Raw genomic sequence first — 22049 nt, forward strand, 5'->3', positions numbered from 1 at the left:
AGGGGTTAGAAGGTGGGGCTTCTAGTCCCAATATAGCAACCAGGAGGCGGAGCAACTCTCAAGGTATGGGGCTACCCATGTGGCCCTTGGCAGCTTACTAAAACTCATTAAGTGGCCCTCCAGTCCAAATACTTTCCTGCCCCTAACCTAGTTGGATGCGACTCAACAACAGCTTAGAGTTGTAGGTCCTGGGTAGGTCCAAGTCAATGATAGAGTCAAGCTTGATCTTGCAAAGTCTAGATTAGTTGTTATTTCCTGCTAATGGGGGCAGCTACCATCTTTAACAACTCTGACACAGGTCTGCAATGCCTAGATCCCCAAATCAGAGGATGGGAGCCATGCATGCCTTGCTATGCAAGTACAGAAGGCAGAAGCCACATGTGATGGACACATGCACAACTTTAAGCAACACATCATTTTGCTGACTACAGGCTTCCTCAGTGGCTTTAGAGTCTCAAGTGGTGTTCCATGTCGCCTTACAAATATCTCATCTAGGCTTTGAGGCATTTGAATTAATACCATGCGACTAAGATCGAAGTACATAGCAAGGCTAAGGGAAATAACTTACAGCCGCCATAAATCCCAGTTTGGCCCACATCATACTAGATGCTAAAAATCAGTAATTTTGGTTCCAAATGGTTCTTTGAGGTTACAGCACAACACATGGTGGTCTGTCACACGTGCACTTCTGTCAGCTGCTCAGCAACCTTCTCATCACACCCCAGTGGCTGCCTCCTATATGCAACTGCTTGCCCAGCTTCTGTTAGCTACCTCCCCTGCATTAATATTTTAATGACTCACCTTACCTAAATATTAGGCAGTAAATGTAGAAGAAGGACCTTATAAACACAGCAGCAAAATAATATTAAAAATATTAGACTGAAATTGGGAGATTCTGGCAGCAAATACAGACCTAATCCTATTCTGGACTCACCAATTGATCATACTGCCACTGGAGGACTTGTTTTAGTGGAAGCTGTTACATTCATGCAGCACAGTAACTGAAATTAGGAAGTCTGAGTAAGAAATAAAAATAGTTTGTTCCTTTTTAGTCATGCAAGCAAGAAAAAGAATTTCCCCTGCTGTACCCCCAAGACTGTGTGGACTGGTGACAGCAAGACACGCTAGACATTAGCCTGACCAAAAAGAAATAAAAGCACACGACACGATGCCACTGTTTAAAAGGTGAATAAGATTTAAATAGCGGTAATCCCTAAAAAACAATCTAGCATTCAGGTCACCAACTACCAAGGTTGTTAACTCCTCTAGGGATTAATATTTAAAATGATTATGTCTGACAGATATTTGCTGAACAGGCACTAGCCTGTAATGCTCTGCACTAAAACAGCAATAAACAAAAGTGTATTTATGTACAAATTAGAGTTGAGGTTTCAGAGATTGGACATAAACGTAACCTACTTGCCTCCTTCTCTTAGAAGTTCTCTCTCTCTTTCACTCAGTTTCCTGGCAGGACATTTTCTCCCCTGTACTGACGGGTAAAGGTTCTGACTGCTACAATATTTTGGAGCGTTTTTACGTGTGCTCTGGGAGGCACTTTAATTAGTGAGTGTTTTTAATTAATATCATCTGAGCATCACGTGTGTCAGTGTTCCCCATGCTGAAAAACGGCAGCAGGGTGCAAAGTGCCCCGCCACCATTTTTAAGTGCAGGAACACTAATGCATATGAGGCCAGAGTCTGCTGAAGCATGTTATTTCTATTCTGCAGCAGACTCAATGAATTAAGTCTGCTCCAAGGTGCTGAATTTCCAGCACGTCAGAGCTGCTCCCTGCACCTATATAGGAGCCCTTGGATACTGCTCTGTTACAACTGTGACACCTAAGAAACAGAGGGAAGAATTTAGCCAGTTTCTTGTTAACACAAAAACTTCCGGCATTTTGCCAGGAACCCCACATGGAAAAATGAAGCTACAGGCTAAGGACCCTTTCATTTGCACTATCATCTACCTAGTCTGTTGATTCAGGTCTCAGTCACACCAGTATGAATCCAGAACAAGTCCAATAAGTCTACAGTGTTGCCCTGGATTTGCACCAGTGCAATGAAAGCAGAACCTGGCCTAGGGCATCTTAACTTCAATTATACTAGATAGGATATCTGGGGTTCTGGTACATGTATATAGGAAATGATTCTGGGATAGATGAAGCAACTGGGATGATGGAGAAAAGGAAAAAAAATGAGGTCTGATTCTCCTCTGATGCTATATTTATACTGTCATGGGTCCACAGGCAGAAACACACTAGAAGATGCTCTGGCATCCCCTGAAGGTAGGTTGGGGGCAGGAGAGGATTGTGTGAAATATTCTAGAGACAGTGACCCATAGTGGGCAGCTAGAGAGGGGGCTCCCTATGAGGAGAGGGGAAGGGAGGTCCCTGGTTAAGGAAGCCAGCTGTGACCGAGGAGGAATTTGACCCCAGGAGATCACAGGAATTGTTATGAGGGCTAGGTTGTAGTCTGAATGTACGGCAAGGCTGTCAGTTTTGTTTTGCCATGCTTTGTTGCCAAAGCATTTGGTTATTTTTTCTTTTTTATACCATTTGCTCTTCCATGTAATAAACCCTTCTGTTTTTCTGTTATTTTACTGAAGTACCAGTGGTAACTCGTGGTTTCTGTCACACTGATAACCTGGGCATCCCTGTTCAGCAAACAATCTTACACAAATCTCTGGAAGCACCCCATCACCTTAAAGTTTTGTCACATATACCAACGTATATGTATGTCATCTGATTTCAGTGAAGATGTTCCACCTGCTTGAATGGAGAATCTGGTTCAGTACATGTAAAAGACAGGTCTGGTGAAGAAGACAAAAGCAGCAAAGAAGATGTACCGAATCAAAACCCACCCAGCAGACAGGTGGAACAGAAACCAAATACCAGCCTAGCTCCAAACAGGCTTTCTGCAAGAGTAGCATAACTAGGGGTAAGCGACCAGACTAGCCCCAAGTGTTGACCTAGAGGGGGTGCCCCAGGTCCCCTCCTCTCTCTCATGCCATATCCCTGTCTTCCTGCTCCATGCCCTTTCGCTGCTTCCCCACCCCCTGGTCCATGTACTCTCTCTCACTGCCAAATCTGTATCTTGAAGCAGTTGATGTGGACAAGTGGCAAGCGTAAGCACACCAGTCACCTTTGGTCATGGCAGCCCTCTCTGCTCTCTCTTTCTCGCTCCCTTACTGCATCCACTTCTTTTCTCATCACTGAATTTGCTGCTTGTGGTAGTCTGTGACAATGGGAATTGGTAGTGCTGACAACAGGGGGGCAGAGAGAGGAGCAGTTGCAGTAGGTGGACATAAAAATGAGAGAGCAGGCCTCAGCACAGAGCTGGCAAGGCTGGAGCAGCAGCTTGGATGCTACAGGGAAACAGTACAAGGGCAGAGAAGCAGGTCAGAAAAGGGGGGTGCTGGCCCAGGGCACTAACCATAGTAATTATGCCTGTGTCACTGCGATTACTAATTGAGGAACAGGACAAAAATGAAGCTACAGACTAAGGACCAAATTCTGCTCTCAGCAACAGCTGTGTGAGCACAGGGTAGTTAACTGAGGGTGCAAGTCAGAGTACAATTTGGTTAGGAACAGGAAACACTGAAAGAAAGAAACATATTTTGAGTTAACAGTTATGTTCTTCCCAGGAACTGGTATTTGCTATACTTTTTAATATTTGGGCTAAGTTTATACTCCTAAGAAGGAAATAAATTTGAGTAGCTATGTTAACTTTTGGATAGGCATCTGGCTGGGGTCATCTGACCCCAGCACTCTTTCCTATCCAGGCAGGGTGTTGGACTCAACGATCTGTTGAGGCCCCTTCTGACCCCAGCATCTACGAATCTATGAAACTGAAGTACTCTGTGGGTGCATCTACAGGAGATGCTGACTGCACAATACCCTGATACTACTGTGCAGTAGTAATGAATGGCAAAAACCATGCTGAGATGCTACTGCATAGTATACTGTATTACAAGGCTTATACAAGTACTAAATAAATGCTCAGTAACTACTGTTCAATACCATCTCATGTAGACGCGCCCCATGATAACAAGGGCCTGTGTCTCGATGACTAACCTAGAAGGTTCGTGGGGCCAGGTACACACTGAGGACATTTAAAATGGACCCAAGTCCCATGAAAAAAGCAAACTAATCAGCAGAAATATGCCATAACACTTTCAGTAAGTTAGTACTGAAATATGTATTTAAAAATAAATCTCAAATAGTCTGAGAAAAATTCCCTGGTTCCAAACGTTATTGGTATTTCATCTGACTTCTCAGCTGTTAGAAGTTCATTTCCCTCTGGCTTGAAGGAATCTGTTTGCAGGTTCAGTTTAAACATAAGCCCAAGCAGCACTTCTTCCCTGTGAACTCTCACAAACCAATTAATGCTTCAATCCTTTGTGAAAGGCAACAAAAATGGTAACCCCCTCTATTCAAATGTGGGTTCAATTACACCTGGAAGTAAAACCAGTTAGGTGGTTAGCCAGTAGTTCACACAATACAAAGAAAACACATTTCCTTAAATATGGAAGCCAGTGAAGTTACTTAAAGGATGGCTTTAGCTTGTTGATTAATCTACTACACTTAAAACAATGCCCTGGGCAGACAGGCTTAATAGTGCTAAAATAATCTGTAACACTTCACTGCTGTGTGGGTTTGATGCCCAGTCACTGGGATACTGGAAAATGAGACCTCTTCTTATTCAAAGCAATGCCTCTAGTTGCTTAGGGGACTAAGTTAACAGATTCCAAAAGTAATTCAGGCCATACATGCATTTTCACAAAACAGGTCTGATACATCAGGGCCACCTAGGCATAGGGCGGTAAGTATGTTAAGGTGTCCTCAGAGCTGACACAGAATGAGAAAACCTCTTGAGGGAGACAACAAACTAACTTTTAGACAAGGGCTACACCGTGCAAGGTGCTGTACAACCTTGGAATAAAAAACAGACTGGTTTTACTTTCAGGTTTAACTCAAAAGAGTTTACACTAGAGGAGTCAAATTCATCTGGCCCTGAAGACAGGATGAGTGGCATGGAGCTGGTTGGCAGACCAGACTGAACCACAGATCAGCCCTATATTCCAGATCTAGCTCATGCCCTGAGCAGCTGGAGTGGGCACTGTGTGCAACACACTTCTGCTCTGGCTGCTCTAGGGCTGTGCTGCATGCAGTAGCTGCTCTGGAGCTATGCTGTACAGCCGTGGAGCAGATGCAATGTACAGCATGGCCCCAGCACAGTGGAAAGGCATGCAGCCACTCCACCAATCCAAGATGCAAGCTGGAACAGCTGCCGAGTGTGATACATGGGGCCATCTGGTGTGCCCCATATGTTGTCTGTGGATCAACTCAGAGACCCATAGCACAGCAGCAACCTAACCTTTAAGTTTCTGTAGGCATGATGGCAAAGGGAAGTTTTGACAATGGATATGAATGAGTACAATGAGATATCTTTGTGTATGCTTCTGGGTAGCTCCTCCCAAGTGTGTGCATGTGGGAGGGGGAAGCATGAGAGAAAGTAGAAAGGTACTTTTCCGAAAAATCTAACAAGGAACAATAGAAGCTGGCAGCACCTGGAAGCTGGGGCACCCACAGGTAGCAGCAAACATGAACAAGAGATGATAGAAAGGGTGGATATAGGTTTATATACAGCTGAGTTAGGAGGGATATTCTGGCTCTATGGTAAAAAGAAAATCGTATTTATAGAAAAAAAACCAATCTTTCTGAATCAGAATAAGACGGAAATACAAGATTTTCACAGGATTTTCAACAAAATGAACATTAAAAAAATCCATTTTGGAAAAAAAATCAAAACAGAATTACAAGAAAGAAACCACCTCTGGGGATGGCCTTAGCTACCATACTAGGGAGTAGTCTCAGGGATGCACACTTTTTCCTATTGAAGCTGTTCTACTTTCTACAAACATGCACTAAAGTAGGGACTGGAATTCAGGTGGCTACTTTCCACATGACTATCCTACCTACCTGGCTAGAGAGTCCCTTTCTCTCTCCCGAATGTTGAAAATTTAAGCATTCTATACATGGCAAAACTGCTCCAACAAGAGAAAATGAGAGTATGGTACCCCAGAATACCTCAAAGTCTGGTGGTTAGGACATACATCTGGGAAGTAGAAGACAAATTCAAATCTACTCTCTGCCTACTTTACAGTAGTGATGAAAACCCAGGTCCCTTACATCCCAGGACCACAACCCCTTGGCTACTGGAGAAAAAGGGAGGTTTCACCACATTTAGAAAACTAGGCCTTCACTTGCTTTGCTTTTTTTAAAAAAAAAAACAAGTGCTCCAAGTCAAAATGTTTTTTTCAGGTTGAAGGAAACATTTTGTTTAATATGAAGTGAAATATCAGAATGTTCAGTCTTTGATTTGGTGAGAAAACCAAAATATTTCAAATGTAATGTGATCTGAACTAAATGTACTACTACTGTTACTTGATTCAGCTGTTCAACTGAAAAGTTAGTGTCCTGCATCTCAGGTAACAGGCAATAAAACCTCAAAAAACTGCACTAATAACAGCATGCTAAGCATGGTATAAATGTGAAAGAATTTGCCTGCTAATGGTGGATGGGGTTGGATTTAAGATAATCCTCCAGTAATTAGATTCTATACTGTACATGGAAAATTATTAAATTGAAAGTTGTCTTGGATTTGGATAAACACAATAGATGTTAGAATTCTTTGTGCAGACATACTCATCAAAATGAAATTTTCTCCTGATGTTTGGTTTAAAACAGTACTGATTAATGCCACCACTAGCACATGTCAAGCCAGTTGATGTTTGCAAATCTCTGGATAATCTTCAGATTTTCTTGGCTCAACAGAATGGATGATCAACTGTTCCATTTTGCAGAATTACTGTGTATTTTGGCGATGAGTGATTGTAAGAGTACCAAGCAAAAATCTTAACTTATTATTTTACTTATCATGTCATTCTTATATAGGGAGAACTCGCGTTTTTGTAAAAAGAAATTGTGCCTTCATATGGCATGCAATATACATCTCACAAAAAAGGCTAACCACTGATAATCAGCCTTATAATTAGTCACAATTGCTAATCCCTTTGCAGTGATGTAGCATGGTCCAGATCATAAACATTTCATGATGAGGAAGCATCTATTTTCTATGCTTCTGTACAATGCTTACCACAACTGGGGCATTTCTCAGATTTGCACTTACTTGATGCTAAAACAATTTCTTCTTTTTTGGAGAAAGTTTGATCTTGGTCACACTGCCTTCGGACTTCAAAGCTTTCAAAGAGCAATTTTTCATGTTTCACTAGCCAGCCTGGAAAAGATGAGCAGACCGTCTGTGAAATATCATGTGGCTGCCTGAGCCAGATGTTCAGTCCTTGTCAGAACGACTAGAAAGGACTGATTGCTAAACTCCCCCAACATTTAGAAGCAACCAGAAGTTGCTCAACCTGGTAGTGCTGATACAAAATCTTTTGTAAGTGTATGTTCTGGTTGATGGCTTGATGTGATCAAAGGGAAAGATTCACTGAAAGTGAGCTTTCTTCAAGACTGCAAATAAACAAGGTATTCAATTACCTGGGAGGATCTGGAGTTACCCACCAGAACCAAAGACTTTCTGTTTTATATAGAAAAGATAATATTGCAATGTGCTGGCTTGAAATGTAGTCTCGTCTGTAGTTAGTATTTTATGTTGTGAACTATAAGGAACCAAAGTGTACAAGACACCTGATTTGTGTAAGAATCTTTGGAATGTGTGTATTCCTGCATTAATCCCCATGGCCAGCAGTCTGACAGTGATTAAGCCTACTCTGGTAGCATATTCATGACTCTTGGTTGTTCATTTGAACTTACGGACAAAAGTACCATGAGGAAATGGACACACCTACTGGAGGTCCACAGGCCTATAATTTGACTATATACGGTAAAGTCATGGCCCCAAGATAACAGGAGTTTTGCCACTGACTTCTATAAGACCAGGGTCTTATGCATCATTTCTACTAATTTACAAGACCACAATAATACTTTTCCTTGGATTTTCTCATTCTTAAGTGTAACTCTAAATGAAGATTAAAACTTCTAGATATTTACACTCCATATCCTTTGTGTTTGCCAGTTAAACTATAAAATATTTGTACTGACATAAGAAATACCATCTACAACATTTACCAAGCATTGTAATCATCTATCAGCCCTATAACCACCACCACCTTCCTTCAGGTTGATGTGCAGCCATGGGGTAAGACTTTTTGCATTCAGGAAAGTCAGTCCTCAAGTTGAAAGAAAACTGATTCCTCTGAGATGGTACTGAACTGACAGCCTGAGACTGCTTTTTTTATTATCAACAAATTCTCTGGCATAGGCACTTTTCACCACACTGCTCTGTCACTACAGTGACTTGGAAGGACAACAGGGTACATTAACCTACATGTGAATTCTGTCCTTCCCTCCTCTGTCAATATTTCCAATATACCGCTGACTGTAAGGAACGGGCAGTCCATTAGGAACTGGAAATCAGCCCCTTTCACAGAAGCCACCACACAATCATTAGATAAAAGGGCTTTCCGTCACTGCTGACACAATATGCATTCTGGTCAATTATGCACATGAGAAAGGCTTCGAATCCTATTCTTACTAATCTCCAGGCCCACTCTATCCCCCGACTGCCTAATAGTGATGTCTTTGAGTAGTCATGCAAAGTCTTTTCTCATAGGTACTGCCTTTATACAATGAACATTATAAGATTTTTCCTCAGTCTGAGATAAGGATACATACTTTCCTTCCATAAATGCTTCACTGTAAGAGAAAAATGCATAGATCTCTGATCCTTTATATTAGGCATCACAGAAATGCAACACAGATAGATGATACACAATTTAAGAACAAGATCCTAACAAGAAACAGTGGCCTAGAAAAATTAGGGGCAGATATTTCAAAAGGGAGACCTCACTTTATATGCCAAACATAAGGCACATAAAATCATGGGTCACTTCTTAAAATTTAGGCTATAATGTTTTGTTCAAGATCACACAAGTCTGTGATTTACCTGGAAACAGAAACTAGAACCCAGTCCATATTTCCTTTTTTAACAATAGCTCATTTATAAATTGAGAATTGTAAATAGGGGAGCAATTCTTAGAATTATACCTGAATAAGCTAGTAGAGAATTAATATTTATTTAGTAAATAAAAGGATTTTCAATGAGCTTTCAAGAAGCCTCCAGCTCTGCCAAATTAACTTGTTCCTAAACTTTCTGTTTTACAGCTATGAAGCATGCTATTCAAAAAAGTCACAAGACACAACAATGGATAGAGGGAATGTGCCTAAGGCAGAAGCCCAGGATTAGGAGCTTGAAATCTGCTTCCTGACTTTGCTACTGAATCACTGTCACTTGAGAAACAAGGGGATCAAGAGACTTGCCCAACTGTAATAAGGATATCTCATTATAAAACTTGCTCACGAGGGTGCTGTAAAACATGTAGGGGTCTGAGTCTTCTCCCATCAAACTCAGTGGAGTTTTCCCAGTGGCCTCAATGGAAGCAGCATGAAGCTCAGTATCTGTAAAGTATTTCTGGGATCCTCATACAAACGTAGGATTGGAAGGGGCCTCCTGGGCATTCACAGGCAACCATTTATCCAAAATGGTCTATCTAACAAGATGAACCACTTCAAGCCTTCTCAAACACTGCAGTCGTAAAGGGCCTCATTAAAAAAATTGCCAAAGGTAGAGTAGGGGAGACAAAGGCACCACCAATGCCATGCACCACCAAGGAAACACCTAGTGCCCCATGCCAAATCTGACCTGAGAAAAACTCCTTCCCAACTGGTGATTGGCGCCACCCTGAGCACATGAGCAAGACTTTCCAGCCAGGCAGTAAAGTAACTAAAGGGGGCAGGAGACATTTGGGGCAGCAGCCCCAGGAACCAACTCGGCAGGGAGTGTGCAGGAATAACTGCTGCTGCTGGTTGGCTGCACTGCCACCACAGGCAGCTGGGAGCTGTCTTTACCTGGTGCATTGCCACTGCCCAGGTCACAGAGCTGCCCTGTTCCACCTCTGCAGCCTGATGCCTGAGAGTGTTAAGTCATTGCAGTCCTGCACACCCCAATCAAACTCCTACCTCCACCCATGGGCAATATTTTAGAGGAATGTAAAAAGCACACAAAAACTAATGGTGCATGCATGGTGGAAAAAACTCTTCCTAGCCCATACAGGTGACCAGCAGGTGGCCTGAAGCACTGGATTTCCAAACACCTCCCACACAGAGACAGTGTCCTTCCTACCCCTTCACAGACCACTGCTGATGTCTAGTTTAACAGTTACCACAACTTTTTAAATACAAACTGGGCAAAAAGCAAAATCAAGACCAAAGCTCTTTCTGAAATCTATGCAAATGATGGCTTCGTGTGTCTCAAAGTCTTCTCTCCTTCCCTCATATGTTATTTTGCAATATCTGTGCAATTTAGGTAAGACCCAGAGGTAGGGCCTATCACCTGAACCAAAATACAATGAAAACAAAGGGAAAAAAAATCCCTCAGGATTTTGTATCAGGACCCTGGTCTCCATCTCAGAGGTAATGAATGAAGGATGGAAACCAACAGTATTATATAAATAAAAATCAATGCTACAAGGTAATTAGGCAGTGTAAGTACAAAGAGCTCAAGGAATGCCAGGCAGGGCTGAGTTGTCTTTTTAAAAAAATAAAAGACAGACACTGCCTTTTTTCTCGTGGTGCCATTAAAGTCCACGCCTCAATTTCTGTCCAGCAGACAACACAGGCCCATTAAAGATTGCTCATTAATCCATGATGCAATAGTCACAGCATGGATGACCCTCCCTAACAAAACTCCCAGGTTCTCTGTGTTTGCATTACATGGGTTGTGGCTCCTATCATTATATAAGGCAGGGCTCTTTCATGTAGTAGGAGATGAACACCCTAGAGTTCATGCATCATTTCCAGTGTAAATGAAAGGGCTAAAGTCACCCTGGGATTCAAAGGGTCATTTCGCTAAGCAGTCTGTTTTCCTACAAATGATACCGAAAACACTACAGAGCAATGCTTCTCCTCACCTTGCTAATTCCATGCATCAATACTGGCAAGTATAACGATGAACATATGCTATGATTTTACTGTTTGTGCTGTGTGCATGTGTGTTCATGCATGAGAGTGTGTTTTACAACTGAAAGAGAGATCTTGGAATGCTGCCAACTCTTGTGACACGTGATGTTTTACTCAGCGCTCCAGCACCTGGAGAAGTTGTTATGACAGAAATTCAACTTTTACTTAAAAAGAAAAAGCACATCTCTACCAAGGGCCAGTTTGACTCCTGATACAAGTTGGAGCAGCCCAAGGAGTTTCCAATCCTTGTACTGCACATAGATCACTGAACCACACCACTCTCTTCATGAGACAGTCATGCTACTGCAGCAGTCACACCAATTACCCCATAATTGTGCGTAGGCATGGCACATTCCAGTGGACCCCTACTCCTGTACATCCCTTCTAAGGATACAGCTGCAAGCATGTACAGCCCTGTTTCTGTGCATTTCTCAGGGCAGTTTTTTGCCATGCATATTTTCCTGAGCATGTTAGGGTAGACTGGAGCCAAACTGTTTTGGTAGTTTTCCACCTTGTAAAAGATGCTGGATGAGCAAACTTTGGCTTTTTCTGTACCTACTGGTAGATATCAGAGCACCTAGCCACCAGAGCCCATATACAGCCAAGCACTTCTGGTGGCTAGGGGCAGCTCCACTGTAACAGCTGTGCTGACAGGATACAGGGAAGGCACCAGCTGCCTTTCTACATGTCTACATGTGCCTTTCATCAGCTGCCTTACAGTGGCAGAAGCCTTATTCTGCTCAGCAGACATGAGGTAACTGTCTACAGAAATAAGGGCTCTGGTGACACAGAGGTGTTGGTTATAGCCGTGTTGGTCTCAGGACATAGGTAGGCAAGGTTTCTTTGGGTAGATGTGATATTTTTTATTAGACCAACTAAACAGCTGGAGACAACTATTTATTTGGTCTAATAAAAGATAATCTCATCTACCCAAAGAAACCTTGCCTGCCTGGTGACACAGAGGAATTAGAACATATGTGCACTCAAAGAGATTTTCTAGCAAAACTAGACTAGACTTTAAAGAACACAACCCTCCAGGTACGGCATGGGCACCAGCCATACAAGTCCCCCCGAAACGTGTGTCAGAGCTCTACACAAGAGCCAAGTTCAATACACATTCTGCTTGGTCTCTGCCCAGGCAATCCACAACCTCAAAGGCAATGAGGACAACTGGAGAGAGGGAGGGATGTGATTCGAGTACCTAGTAAGAACTGTATGAAACCATGACGGTCATTTTACATAAGCCAGTTACCTGCCATGAAACGATAACTCCTGAACTTTACTCCAATTCTCAGTCTTTTCCTTGCTTGCATTGCACCAGCACCTCTCAAACATTTAGCAAACTGAAAACCGATGTTTGCTTTTTCTCCCTTTCAAAGGAAACGCTGGTGAAGTTTGACATTCCTGTATTTTTTATTAGCTAGTTATTTTCTTCAATTCTTAAAGTATCTCTATAGACCCCCATTTAGGACCTTGGGTGCTGTTCCATAGGAGACAAAGTTATTTCACAACAGTACCTACAAACCCTTCCTGAGATCAGGTCCTTATTTTTGAGTACTTTGAAAACAAGCACTTGAAATGAGAGAGGAAAAATCACTTGTCCTGAGAAATGAATAATGTGAATAAACATGACATACTAGATGATGCTTAGACATAGGAAGGGACAGGGACATCAGAGAGACTGGTACATGATGAACTACATGTAACGGGGAGAAGGGGAAGGTTTGGCCCCTTGGCAGGTGGAAGATCGCTGAAAGACTGAGGAGCAGCCTCCTGTGGAGCTAAGGGCCTAAGAGGAAAGATGGCACTGAGCAGGGGAAGAGAGCAGAACACAACAGCTGATCCTGCAAGGTACAAGCGACTTTAGAAGAAGCTGAGGGGACTTCATGGACCCAGGATAAACCTGAGAGTGGCACAGGACTAAAGGAGAACAGCAGTCTAAAGAGGCCTGTATTGCAGTGTAATTTTATAGAGGGCCCATTAGCTCTAGCCTCCACTTCAAAGAACAATGGTCATGTGAATCACTAAAAAAAGTTAGGTTTTCCGCTGAGATACAAGTCACTATGAGACCATTCCTAGTTACATTTTCCCTTAAGACCCAGTTGGCACACACACCTGGCAGCCTGCCATGCCAATATGCAGTTCAGCTATCCACAGTTCTGAGACTTTTCCAAACAACATATGAAGAAATAACTGTGTTTTTTAAATTTCTTTTAAAAATTCCTTAAGCAGCAACAAAATCCCTAAGGACTCATACCAGTTTATAACACACAGGGAAAAAGCAATATCCCAAGAAGTAACAAGAAGAGCTCTCTTTTGAAAATGGGGCTGCTCATAATATTTTGCGAAGGTGCATTTGGCTCCAAGTAGGCAGGTAGTGATTCCAGGCAAATGAGGAGAGAGTCCCTGCCATGAAGAGCTTGCAGTAAAACAGCGAAGCCCTACAACAAGTGTTCACCTCAGTAGTTCCAACAGACTTGAGTAAGGGCTATTGCATTTGTAATGCTCCCCCGGATGCAGCCCTAAAATAGACAAAAATCACAGGCACAGAAAAAATGGGAGAGACAACAGAAAATGGGGGAAACAGACAACCAATGCAATGCTAGATCTTATACTTTTATTCCTTTACAGGAAAGGTGTGCTGAATCTTGAAAATGGAGGACATGGATTCTGCATTGATGGCAGCAGAAACCAGGGAGTTGCTTAAAGATTTTAAGGAAGGTATGACAGAAGTTATGATGAGGACTGCAGGAAGAAAACAGAAGTTTAATAACAGTATACAAAAGGAGCATCAAATTCATCCCCTGGGCCCTGGATCTGGACCGCAGGGGGGTCCTCCTGGGCCAGATCTATGGGGCCATGTTTGGGCAGCAGTATGGGCCTAGGGCTGGACAGCTGCACACAACCACATCTGGGTAGCGTGGAGCTGGAGGCATGCATTGACAAAGAGACATGGGCATGAAACCAAATGGAGCCCTGGCTGGGAAAAAGCATGGAGCCAGGAGCATGCAGCTGCACATAGCTGTTTGGGCAATGCCATGAGCTACAGCCAGAGGCATGCAGTGGCACAGATGGGCATGACTATATGCTGCTGTCCAGCTGCAGCCCCATGCTGCGGCACATATCTGGATCTTTGCTGGCGCATGCCCCTGGCTCCACGTTGCTACACACCTGGGCACTACTGCCACCTGCCCACCGTTCCACTCTGCCACCTGAACATGGCTCCCTGCAGCCGCATGCCCCTGGCGTGAACCTCTGGATGGTCTCTAGTCCCAGGGACATGCGACAGTGCAGAACTGAGGGCACGCACTTTGCCGGTAAGCCAGATGGAATGGTTCTGTGGGCTGCATCCAGCCCACAGGCCGTATGTTTGACACCCTCGGCATATTGGATAGGTTGGAAACAAAATAAGCTAGGAGGAAGTAGGAGGTTGCAAGGTGCAACTAAGCAAAGACTCTGTCAGTGGGAATAGAAGCCAGAGGAAAGATGCGAGCAACTAGCATATTAGGAGAGACCAGGAGATGATACCACAGTTAGGTGAGCACTAAATACTTCTGCCAGGAAACTGATGTAGTTAGGAGTATGATTATTTTTCATGCATTTTTATGCCAGCAGAAGCTTTTATGTAGATGCAATGACACCAGCCAAAGGGCCCTTTACTGATATAGTTTATATCATCTGGGGAACAAAACATAGCCTACAGTGGCAAAAACATGCTTTTGCCCGTATCGGCTGTGTCTTCCCTTGGAGGCTGGCCAGGCCGGCTGTTACTGTAGAGACACGCCAGCAAACAAGACCCAAAACTGCAGGCCAGGGCAACTGTGTGGACTGAGCGGCTGTCATCTGTAACAGAGATAAGACGGGAGAGGACAGAGCTCAACAGGAAAGACAAGAGGTTCCCTTACTGACTCGTTTATTTTTGTGGACAATTATTCCACAGCTCAGTGCAACTAGAAACCCTGAAAACAGTGTCTGTTGCTGGAGCACAATACCCAGCAGAGGAAGAATGGCTGATTTAGGAAGGGCCCCTCCAGACTTCATGCCAAACAACAGGAAACTGCCTTTAATTTTAATTCTCTTGGTGGCACCTCTGCTCAGTTACTCACCCAACTGACAATTGTCAAGTGTCCTCTCCCTGCTCCTTCTGCAGAAGCCCTCCCCTTTCTGGAACCAGGATTGCTTATTTTACAATTTTACTGGCCCATTAAACTGCCAGTCACACACATGGGCAGGATCCCATACAAAGAGTAAACTTGCAACACATGCCAGAACACAGAAATATTTGTGCCAGGTTGTAATTACAGGGAGGGAAATGCCATCCTCTGTGTTAAACCCTGAGGGGAAAGTCATTTTTTTTTCACAATAAGAGAAGATGGAGAAGGGATTTGATAGCAGCCTTCAACTACCTGAAGCCGGGCGGGGGGGATTGAAAGAGCATGAAGCAATGGTCTCAAGTTGTAGCACGGGAAGTTTAAGTTAGATATTAGGAAAAAGGTCCTCAGTAGGAGGGTAGTAAAACACTGGAACAAGTTATCCAGAAAGGCTGTGGTCTCTCCATCCTCGGAGCTTTTTAAGACTCGGCTTGACAAAGCCTTGGCTGGGATGATCTAGTTGGGGCCGGTCCTGCTTTGAGCAGGGGGCTGGACTGGATGAGCTCCTGAGGTCCTTTCAAACCTGATGGTCTATGATTTCATAATATGGCAGGTTAATACTCACACCTCAGAAACTCAGGCTTGTAATGCCAAAGGATTAGAACAAAACTGAGTCTGCCCCCCGCGACCAAAATAGTTTATACAATGACAATAAATGATGAAGTGAGCTTGGGCTCATGAAAGCTTATGCGCCTCTGGCTGAGTTATCCTACAAGGTGCATCCCTACCCTGCACAAAACGAGACACTATAAACCGGGGGATGGCACCGTTTTAGGGCAGCATGCCCGTGCCAGGGCAGATGATGGGAGAGCTGCAAGAGGTCCGCTCTTTGTGGCAGCGCAGCCCCAGCCCCTGCCCTGCCGTCCACCCAGCGGCTCATGTGCCAAGCAAAATGCCTTTGCGTGCCACGCCCTGGCACCCGTGCCAGGGGCTCCCTACTGCTGATAAACCCTCTCACTGATTCCAGTGCAAGCTCCTCTCCTTCCATACATACTGTGCCTGCCGCCTCCCTGACTGCAGCGCCAGGCAGCGAACCTTTCTGGAGGAGGCTGAAAGATCCTGACAAGAACTTCGCACAATTTTAATTTCATTCCAGTTCCCTCCTCCGGGCTGAAATAAGTAACTGAGAGACGTGTGAGCTGGGGGCTGGAGAGCAGCACCGGGGCACTTTTACTTGTCTGGGGCATTCATGTGGCACCTGCGAAGGGCCCCCCCGGCTTCCGGGGCTGCCGAGGTGCCGGCGCCGGGCGGGCGAAGGAGGCCGAGCCGAGGAGCGGTGCCCGCACCCCGAGCCGGGCTGCGGCTGCGGCTGGTGCCGCCGCGCGCCCCGCTCCGCTCCGCTCCCGCTCCCTTCCCGCAGGCGCCGGGGGGACGAAACCGGGCCCCGAGCCCCGGCATCGGCGGCGCAGCCGCACCCGTCCCAGCCCCAGCCCCAGCCCGGCCTCGGCAGCCGGCAGGGCTGTCCTGGCCGGGGCTTCCCGCGCCGCCGCCTCGGGGGCAAGGCGCCTCCCCGCCCCGCTGCCACTTACCCAGCAGGGGCATGAGCGGCGCGGGCGGCAGCTGCTGCGGCTCCTGCTCCGGCCGCCGCGCTTGCAGTGAGAGGCGCGGGCAGAGGCCCCTCCTTCCCTGCCCCCTCCCGCCGCCGCCTGCCCTGTCCCCGCGGCGCCCCCGCCCGGCCGCAGCGTTATGTAACCGGCCCGGGGCGAGCGGCGCCCCTGCCCCGCCGCAGCGCCCGCGACGTCACAGCCCGCCGGGAGCCTGACGTCACGCCGGGCCCGGACCCGCCTTCGCAGCTGGGGTAGGGGCCTTGGCGCGGGGCGGCGCGTCCCAGGCCTGCTCTTCGTGCGCGGCTGCGGGCATCCGCTGCAGAAGGGGTTATGGCCCCGCGCCTGGCACCAGGGAGTCAGGGCGCAGAAATAAGACTGCCAGTGTCCCCTGTGACGCTCAGAGCCATGGGTCCTAGTGCAGTGCCAGCCCAGCACAGCGGGGCCAGGAGCCTGCAGTGGGATCAGCCTGGTCTGGGAAGCGTTTACTCAACGACAGGAAAGCAAGCGCTGGAGGGGGAAAAAGGAAGGCTTCTGCTTACTTCTGCAACTGGGAAACGGAGGCAAAAAGTCATAGGCTCCAACCTTGCAAAGGTTACAGAGACCTACCTGCATGCCAGTTTACCCCCAGGGGGGCAGCTGCACCCATTCGCAACTCATGGCTGATTTAAAAACAATACATAGAAAAATCACAGAATCCTAGAGAAGGGCTGGAAGGGACCTCCAGAGGTCACAGAGTCCAGATCCCTGCCCGAGGCAGGAGCAGCCCTATCCAAACCATGCTATACAACTCCACCTAAGAATACCACCAACCCTGACACAACCTGCCACAGGTAAAGCAGGAAGACCACAGCAGCCAGCGTCCTGCTGGCATGTTCTGCATTCTCATTTTTTGAACCTTTGCACTCCACATGTTTAGGCTTTTCTCTGCCACTGTGATAACAAGAAACTTCCTTAGAAACAAGGAAAATGGAGAGTCCCAGGGAACTGCATGACTTCAGGGGCCAGGCCTTTAAGTCACCAACCTCAAGAGACAAGCAAATCAGGACATTTTGAAAAAAATGCTTCACCATTTAAGTAGCCCTAATGAAATCAGACTTGGGTCTCCGGGGACCTACATCAAGCTCTTAATCACAAGCTCATCTTTTTTCTTGAATGACTGTCTCCAAGGCAGAGGAACAACACTATAGGAACAAAGAGAACAAGGAAGTCATTCCAGACTACCGCAAACAGCAACAGGACTGACCATATAGGCATATGCATGTAAAACAGTTGATGATTCTTCAAAATAGGAACAAAGAGACTGAAAACTACTGACCATCATAGTAGTTGCTTCCAGTGTCACTCAGGTACCATTTCTGATCAACATATATTCTCCCTTCCCATCTTCTCAAATATATAACACACCTGTTCACATTAAATATTTAAATACATTATAGAAACAGTGACGAGTAGGGTCTTGTTTTACCAATATGGGAGGGGGGGTTTCATTAATATAACCAAAAAAGGACTCCCAACAACCATGAACATCCTGCAGTTTGGCCTTCAGCAGAGAATTTAGCTATAACCAACCCACCGTGTGTTAAATGCCCAGGCCTTTTTACATGATATTAAAGTGGGATAGGTACTGTAGCAAACTCCAGCTGCTGGAAGAAGGGACTTTTCAAACCCAGGGAAATTATACCAACAGGCAAAGCTTTGACAAAATCTATTTTTACATTTATCTGGAGTAAGGTTTTTCTTGTAAGTCCATAAAATACCATTTTTCCTTTAGCATCTTCATAAGAGTGGGCAAACAAATTTCACACTTGGGCTGGTTAATTTTCTTGGCAGTGTTGTCAATTACCAGTATTGGAAAGACAGGCTGCCTGCATATTTCCGCATGCCCCTGTGCATCACTGCATGCTTGTGTGGGACCTGATGGGAAAGACCTCCAAGAGGAAAAAAATAAACACAGCTATTGCTGTGTCAAGCTGTAGATGCAGATTTAATGCAGCGTGTTCTCTGGTTTCACTTCCAATTCCTTCCCTAACATTAAAGTCCCCTAATTTCCCTGGCTCCACAAGCGACTGGTAGGGAGGGCCCGGGGTGGGGGGGGCACGTGTCCCCCTTGGAGATTGGCCCCTGACTTGGCACCGCTCAGGACAGGGCAGTTTTTTGCCGTGCGGGCCAACAGAGTGTTGAGGGGGAGCACTAAGCCACAGCACATAAGTATAGGATATGGGGCTTTTGGCCTCCCCCAGGGCCCGCCCATATATTGTGTCCCCCCCAGACTCAGGAGGCACCAGTCACCCCTGCCTGGCTCAGTTTCTTCACAGGCATAATCTGGCCAGCGCTTAGCTCCCTAGCTCATTCAAGGTGCATGAGGATTAATTTCAGGGTTGATCACACTGGATATCCACATATAGACCACATGCTTCCACCCTGGGTCCTGGATTTTTACCAGAACTGTTAATAGCTCCTTATTTCTATCTTTGCTTTGGGTACTTCTTTCATCTTACTCCCCCTCCTTACCCCACCCTACCAATACACACACACTTAGGTAGGAGTGACAGAGTTCATTTAGAAATATGTTCCATGTGATTGAATAGGACTGATGACCTGGAGGATGGCCAGTCCATCCCTTGCAAAATAAGGGGGTCTACAATGTTCCTAAGGAAGTTTCCACAGGACTGGTTGAGGAGAGTACAGTGCTGGAGTAGTGGCACTTACCTATTCCACAACTGATTTTCTCTTCCTTACTCTGGAAGTAGACGACTGATGCTAACTGTATTTATACTATGCATCTCTACTCAAGAGTAGCACAAATGGAAGTAGTGAGTCATTTACTATGAGTCTACCAGATAGGAAGAAAAGATTAGACACTGATCTCAAGACAAAAAAGTGCTTTCAGAAAGGTTTCCTTCACTGACTACTTGTACTTGCTTATGTTGTGCCCATTAAGTGTTGTCTTTAGCGTTAAATAGAGTTGCATTCAAATTCTCTTGCATCATTACTCAGTGTTGATGCATTGTTATCCCTTATTAGCTTTTGATGCAGATTCAACATTAAATAAACGGGGTATAGATTGATCAGATTTTGCTATAGCAAGAGTAGTTTTAGACATGCTTGGTTATACAGTTCATTGTACAGACAACCAACATGAATTAAACAACTCAGTCATTGTTTTTACAAAACCAGTGCATTATGCAAACCATAAAAACACTTTCCACCACACCTGTAGAACCAAGAAGGGATTAAAATGAAGTGGAAAAGTAGAGTACTTCTTAGAAGAAAGGAGCTCATTCTTGAAATGCATGCATTTCTTCCTTCCAAGAAAACATCTCTCTCTCTCTCTCTCACTGAGAACATTTGTGGTTTATTTTAATGTGCAGCAGTTTTGAGTGTTTCCTGTGATAGGCAGAATGCCCAAGAGACTGGCGGGAAGCACCAAATACAGCTGCTAACATGTGAAAGTAGCAATGGCATTACCACTTCTTCGTCTTTAGGCATAACCTGTGCAGCATCTTTACAACAATGTGGAGGTATTTATCATGTCAAAAGGTAGTTGGGCTACTATTTTTAGTGCAACACACCCACTCATTCATTCTTGGAACTGATGCCAGGTAGGTGTTTTACAGATCATGACATTTCTTTGTACATTATTTGCAGACTGATGTAAACTCATTATTCAAACATTACAAGTCACTTGGAAGACTTGCAAAAGTGACTGCAAAGGGAAAGGCAGGGCTTATGTATATCCTGCCAGTGATACACATCTTTGGAATGATATAGGCGTCAACATAGAGGCTTTTCTTGACATAGTAAAAATGTTAAAGAGCTTTACTCTTGACTCAGACCTGCTAGCAGCACCTGATTCTGCATGGACTGTGTAAAAAACACCAGAAGGTGCTACTAAAACTTTTATAGAAAGAAATTGAGCAAGGGACTCTAGTATTCAAATGCAACGGTGCCATTACTTAAGGGCACTAGTACACAGCTTTATAAGGGACAATAGTTATAATCTTTAATTCTGAGCTCTCAAAAATGACATTCATGGATAAGTGTGTCATGGTAAAGCTCCCTCAGGTGAACAGCTCCACACTGGACCTACAGTCCAGTCCTATACTTAGACTTTCCCTTGGTCTAACCAGTCTCTCTAGCATCATATCTTTTGTCTTCTGACATTTCCTGGGCAGATTCTTCTATGCCTTCATGGAAGTGAGGTCTCATGATTCAGTTGCTGGAGGACTCCAGTACCTGTTTAGACCCTGCTAAGACCCACTGTCTGCTTATGCCCACATCCTTTCCCAGCACTCCAACTTTAGGCACTCCAGAAACAGCTAACCACTCTGTAGATATGACAGTTGAAAGGCAGAAAACTTCTGTGGTGAAAAATGAAGAGATATGGACCCTAACAAAAGAGTAAAACTCCCACTCACTCTTTGGTGCATCAGTTTCCTCACCACTCTGCAATAATCTTTGGAAACAGATCAGGACCCCGCTTTGGGCAGGGGGCTGGACTCGATCTCCTGAGGTCTCTTCCAGCCCTTATGTCTATGAATCTATGAAAGTCCAAGTTCCTCCTTTTGCACAGCCTTCCTTTCTGCTTTTTTTCTTCTCTAAAATTTCTGGTGAGAAAATGACAATCTTCTCTGGTCATGTGATATCCTGATTAGCCCCATCAGATAATTTGTCGCTTAGTTAGTTATTAGACTACCTGGATGGACAGATTTTCTTGGATTGGCCATGGATGTTTCTATTTGAGAAACAGACCATCCCTCCATCATTACCTCTGTGTTAAAACCCCATAAACAGGCAACAAAGGCAGACTTGCTTTAGAGTAAAAATGGAGTTGTAGTTGGATTAAACTATATACAGAGAGTTCATAAACTCAAGCAGAATTCATTGGGGAACATGATTTCCAAAATCATCTGGTCTACACTTATTAAAACAGGAGTTTTTGGACAAGAAACGCAAGTTTGAACATATTATTGCAGCCTTAGAAATGCCCCTTAAGACACTCAAAATAAGGAACAAAGGAAGCACTTTTATGCTTTTCTTTTAGCTGTAACACACATCTTTATGGGCAAGTGATAGAAGAAAGCCTAGCTCATAGTAAAAATTAACACAACTGACTGGCTCTTCAGATTATGCAAGTCACCATAGGTTCATTATCCAATAAAGATTTGCCAATTTTAAGCACAGTAAGGAACTTGTCCAATTAGTTCTTCAGATACGGGTGAAACAGATTTATTATATCATGTGTTACAG

At 44.7% G+C, this 22049-nt stretch overlaps 1 protein-coding gene across 5 annotated transcripts in view; it reads right to left on the bottom strand.

Moving 5' to 3' along the window:
- The window catches only part of SYNE3 (spectrin repeat containing nuclear envelope family member 3), a 115500-nt gene extending 97276 nt beyond the window's left edge, over positions 1-18224 (bottom strand). For 2 of the 5 annotated variants that reach the window (XM_090033958.1, XM_090033957.1), the window contains exons 1-2: positions 16782-18224; positions 7191-7298 (exon numbers count right to left, since the gene is read on the bottom strand). In XM_090033958.1, coding sequence (XP_089890084.1) covers positions 7191-7298; positions 16782-16794 — 121 coding nt within the window. In that variant the 5' untranslated portion in view covers positions 16795-18224. Of the gene's footprint in view, positions 1-7190; positions 7299-16781 lie in introns of those variants that run through there. The other 3 variants (XM_090033956.1, XM_090033959.1, XM_090033960.1) reach the window with 3 other exon arrangements.
- Positions 18225-22049: the final 3825 nt, after the last annotated feature.

This window comes from Crocodylus siamensis, chromosome 2 (genome assembly GCF_052110815.1).
Source record: "Crocodylus siamensis isolate JL-2025a chromosome 2, ASM5211081v1, whole genome shotgun sequence".
Taxonomy (NCBI): Eukaryota; Metazoa; Chordata; order Crocodylia; family Crocodylidae; genus Crocodylus; species Crocodylus siamensis.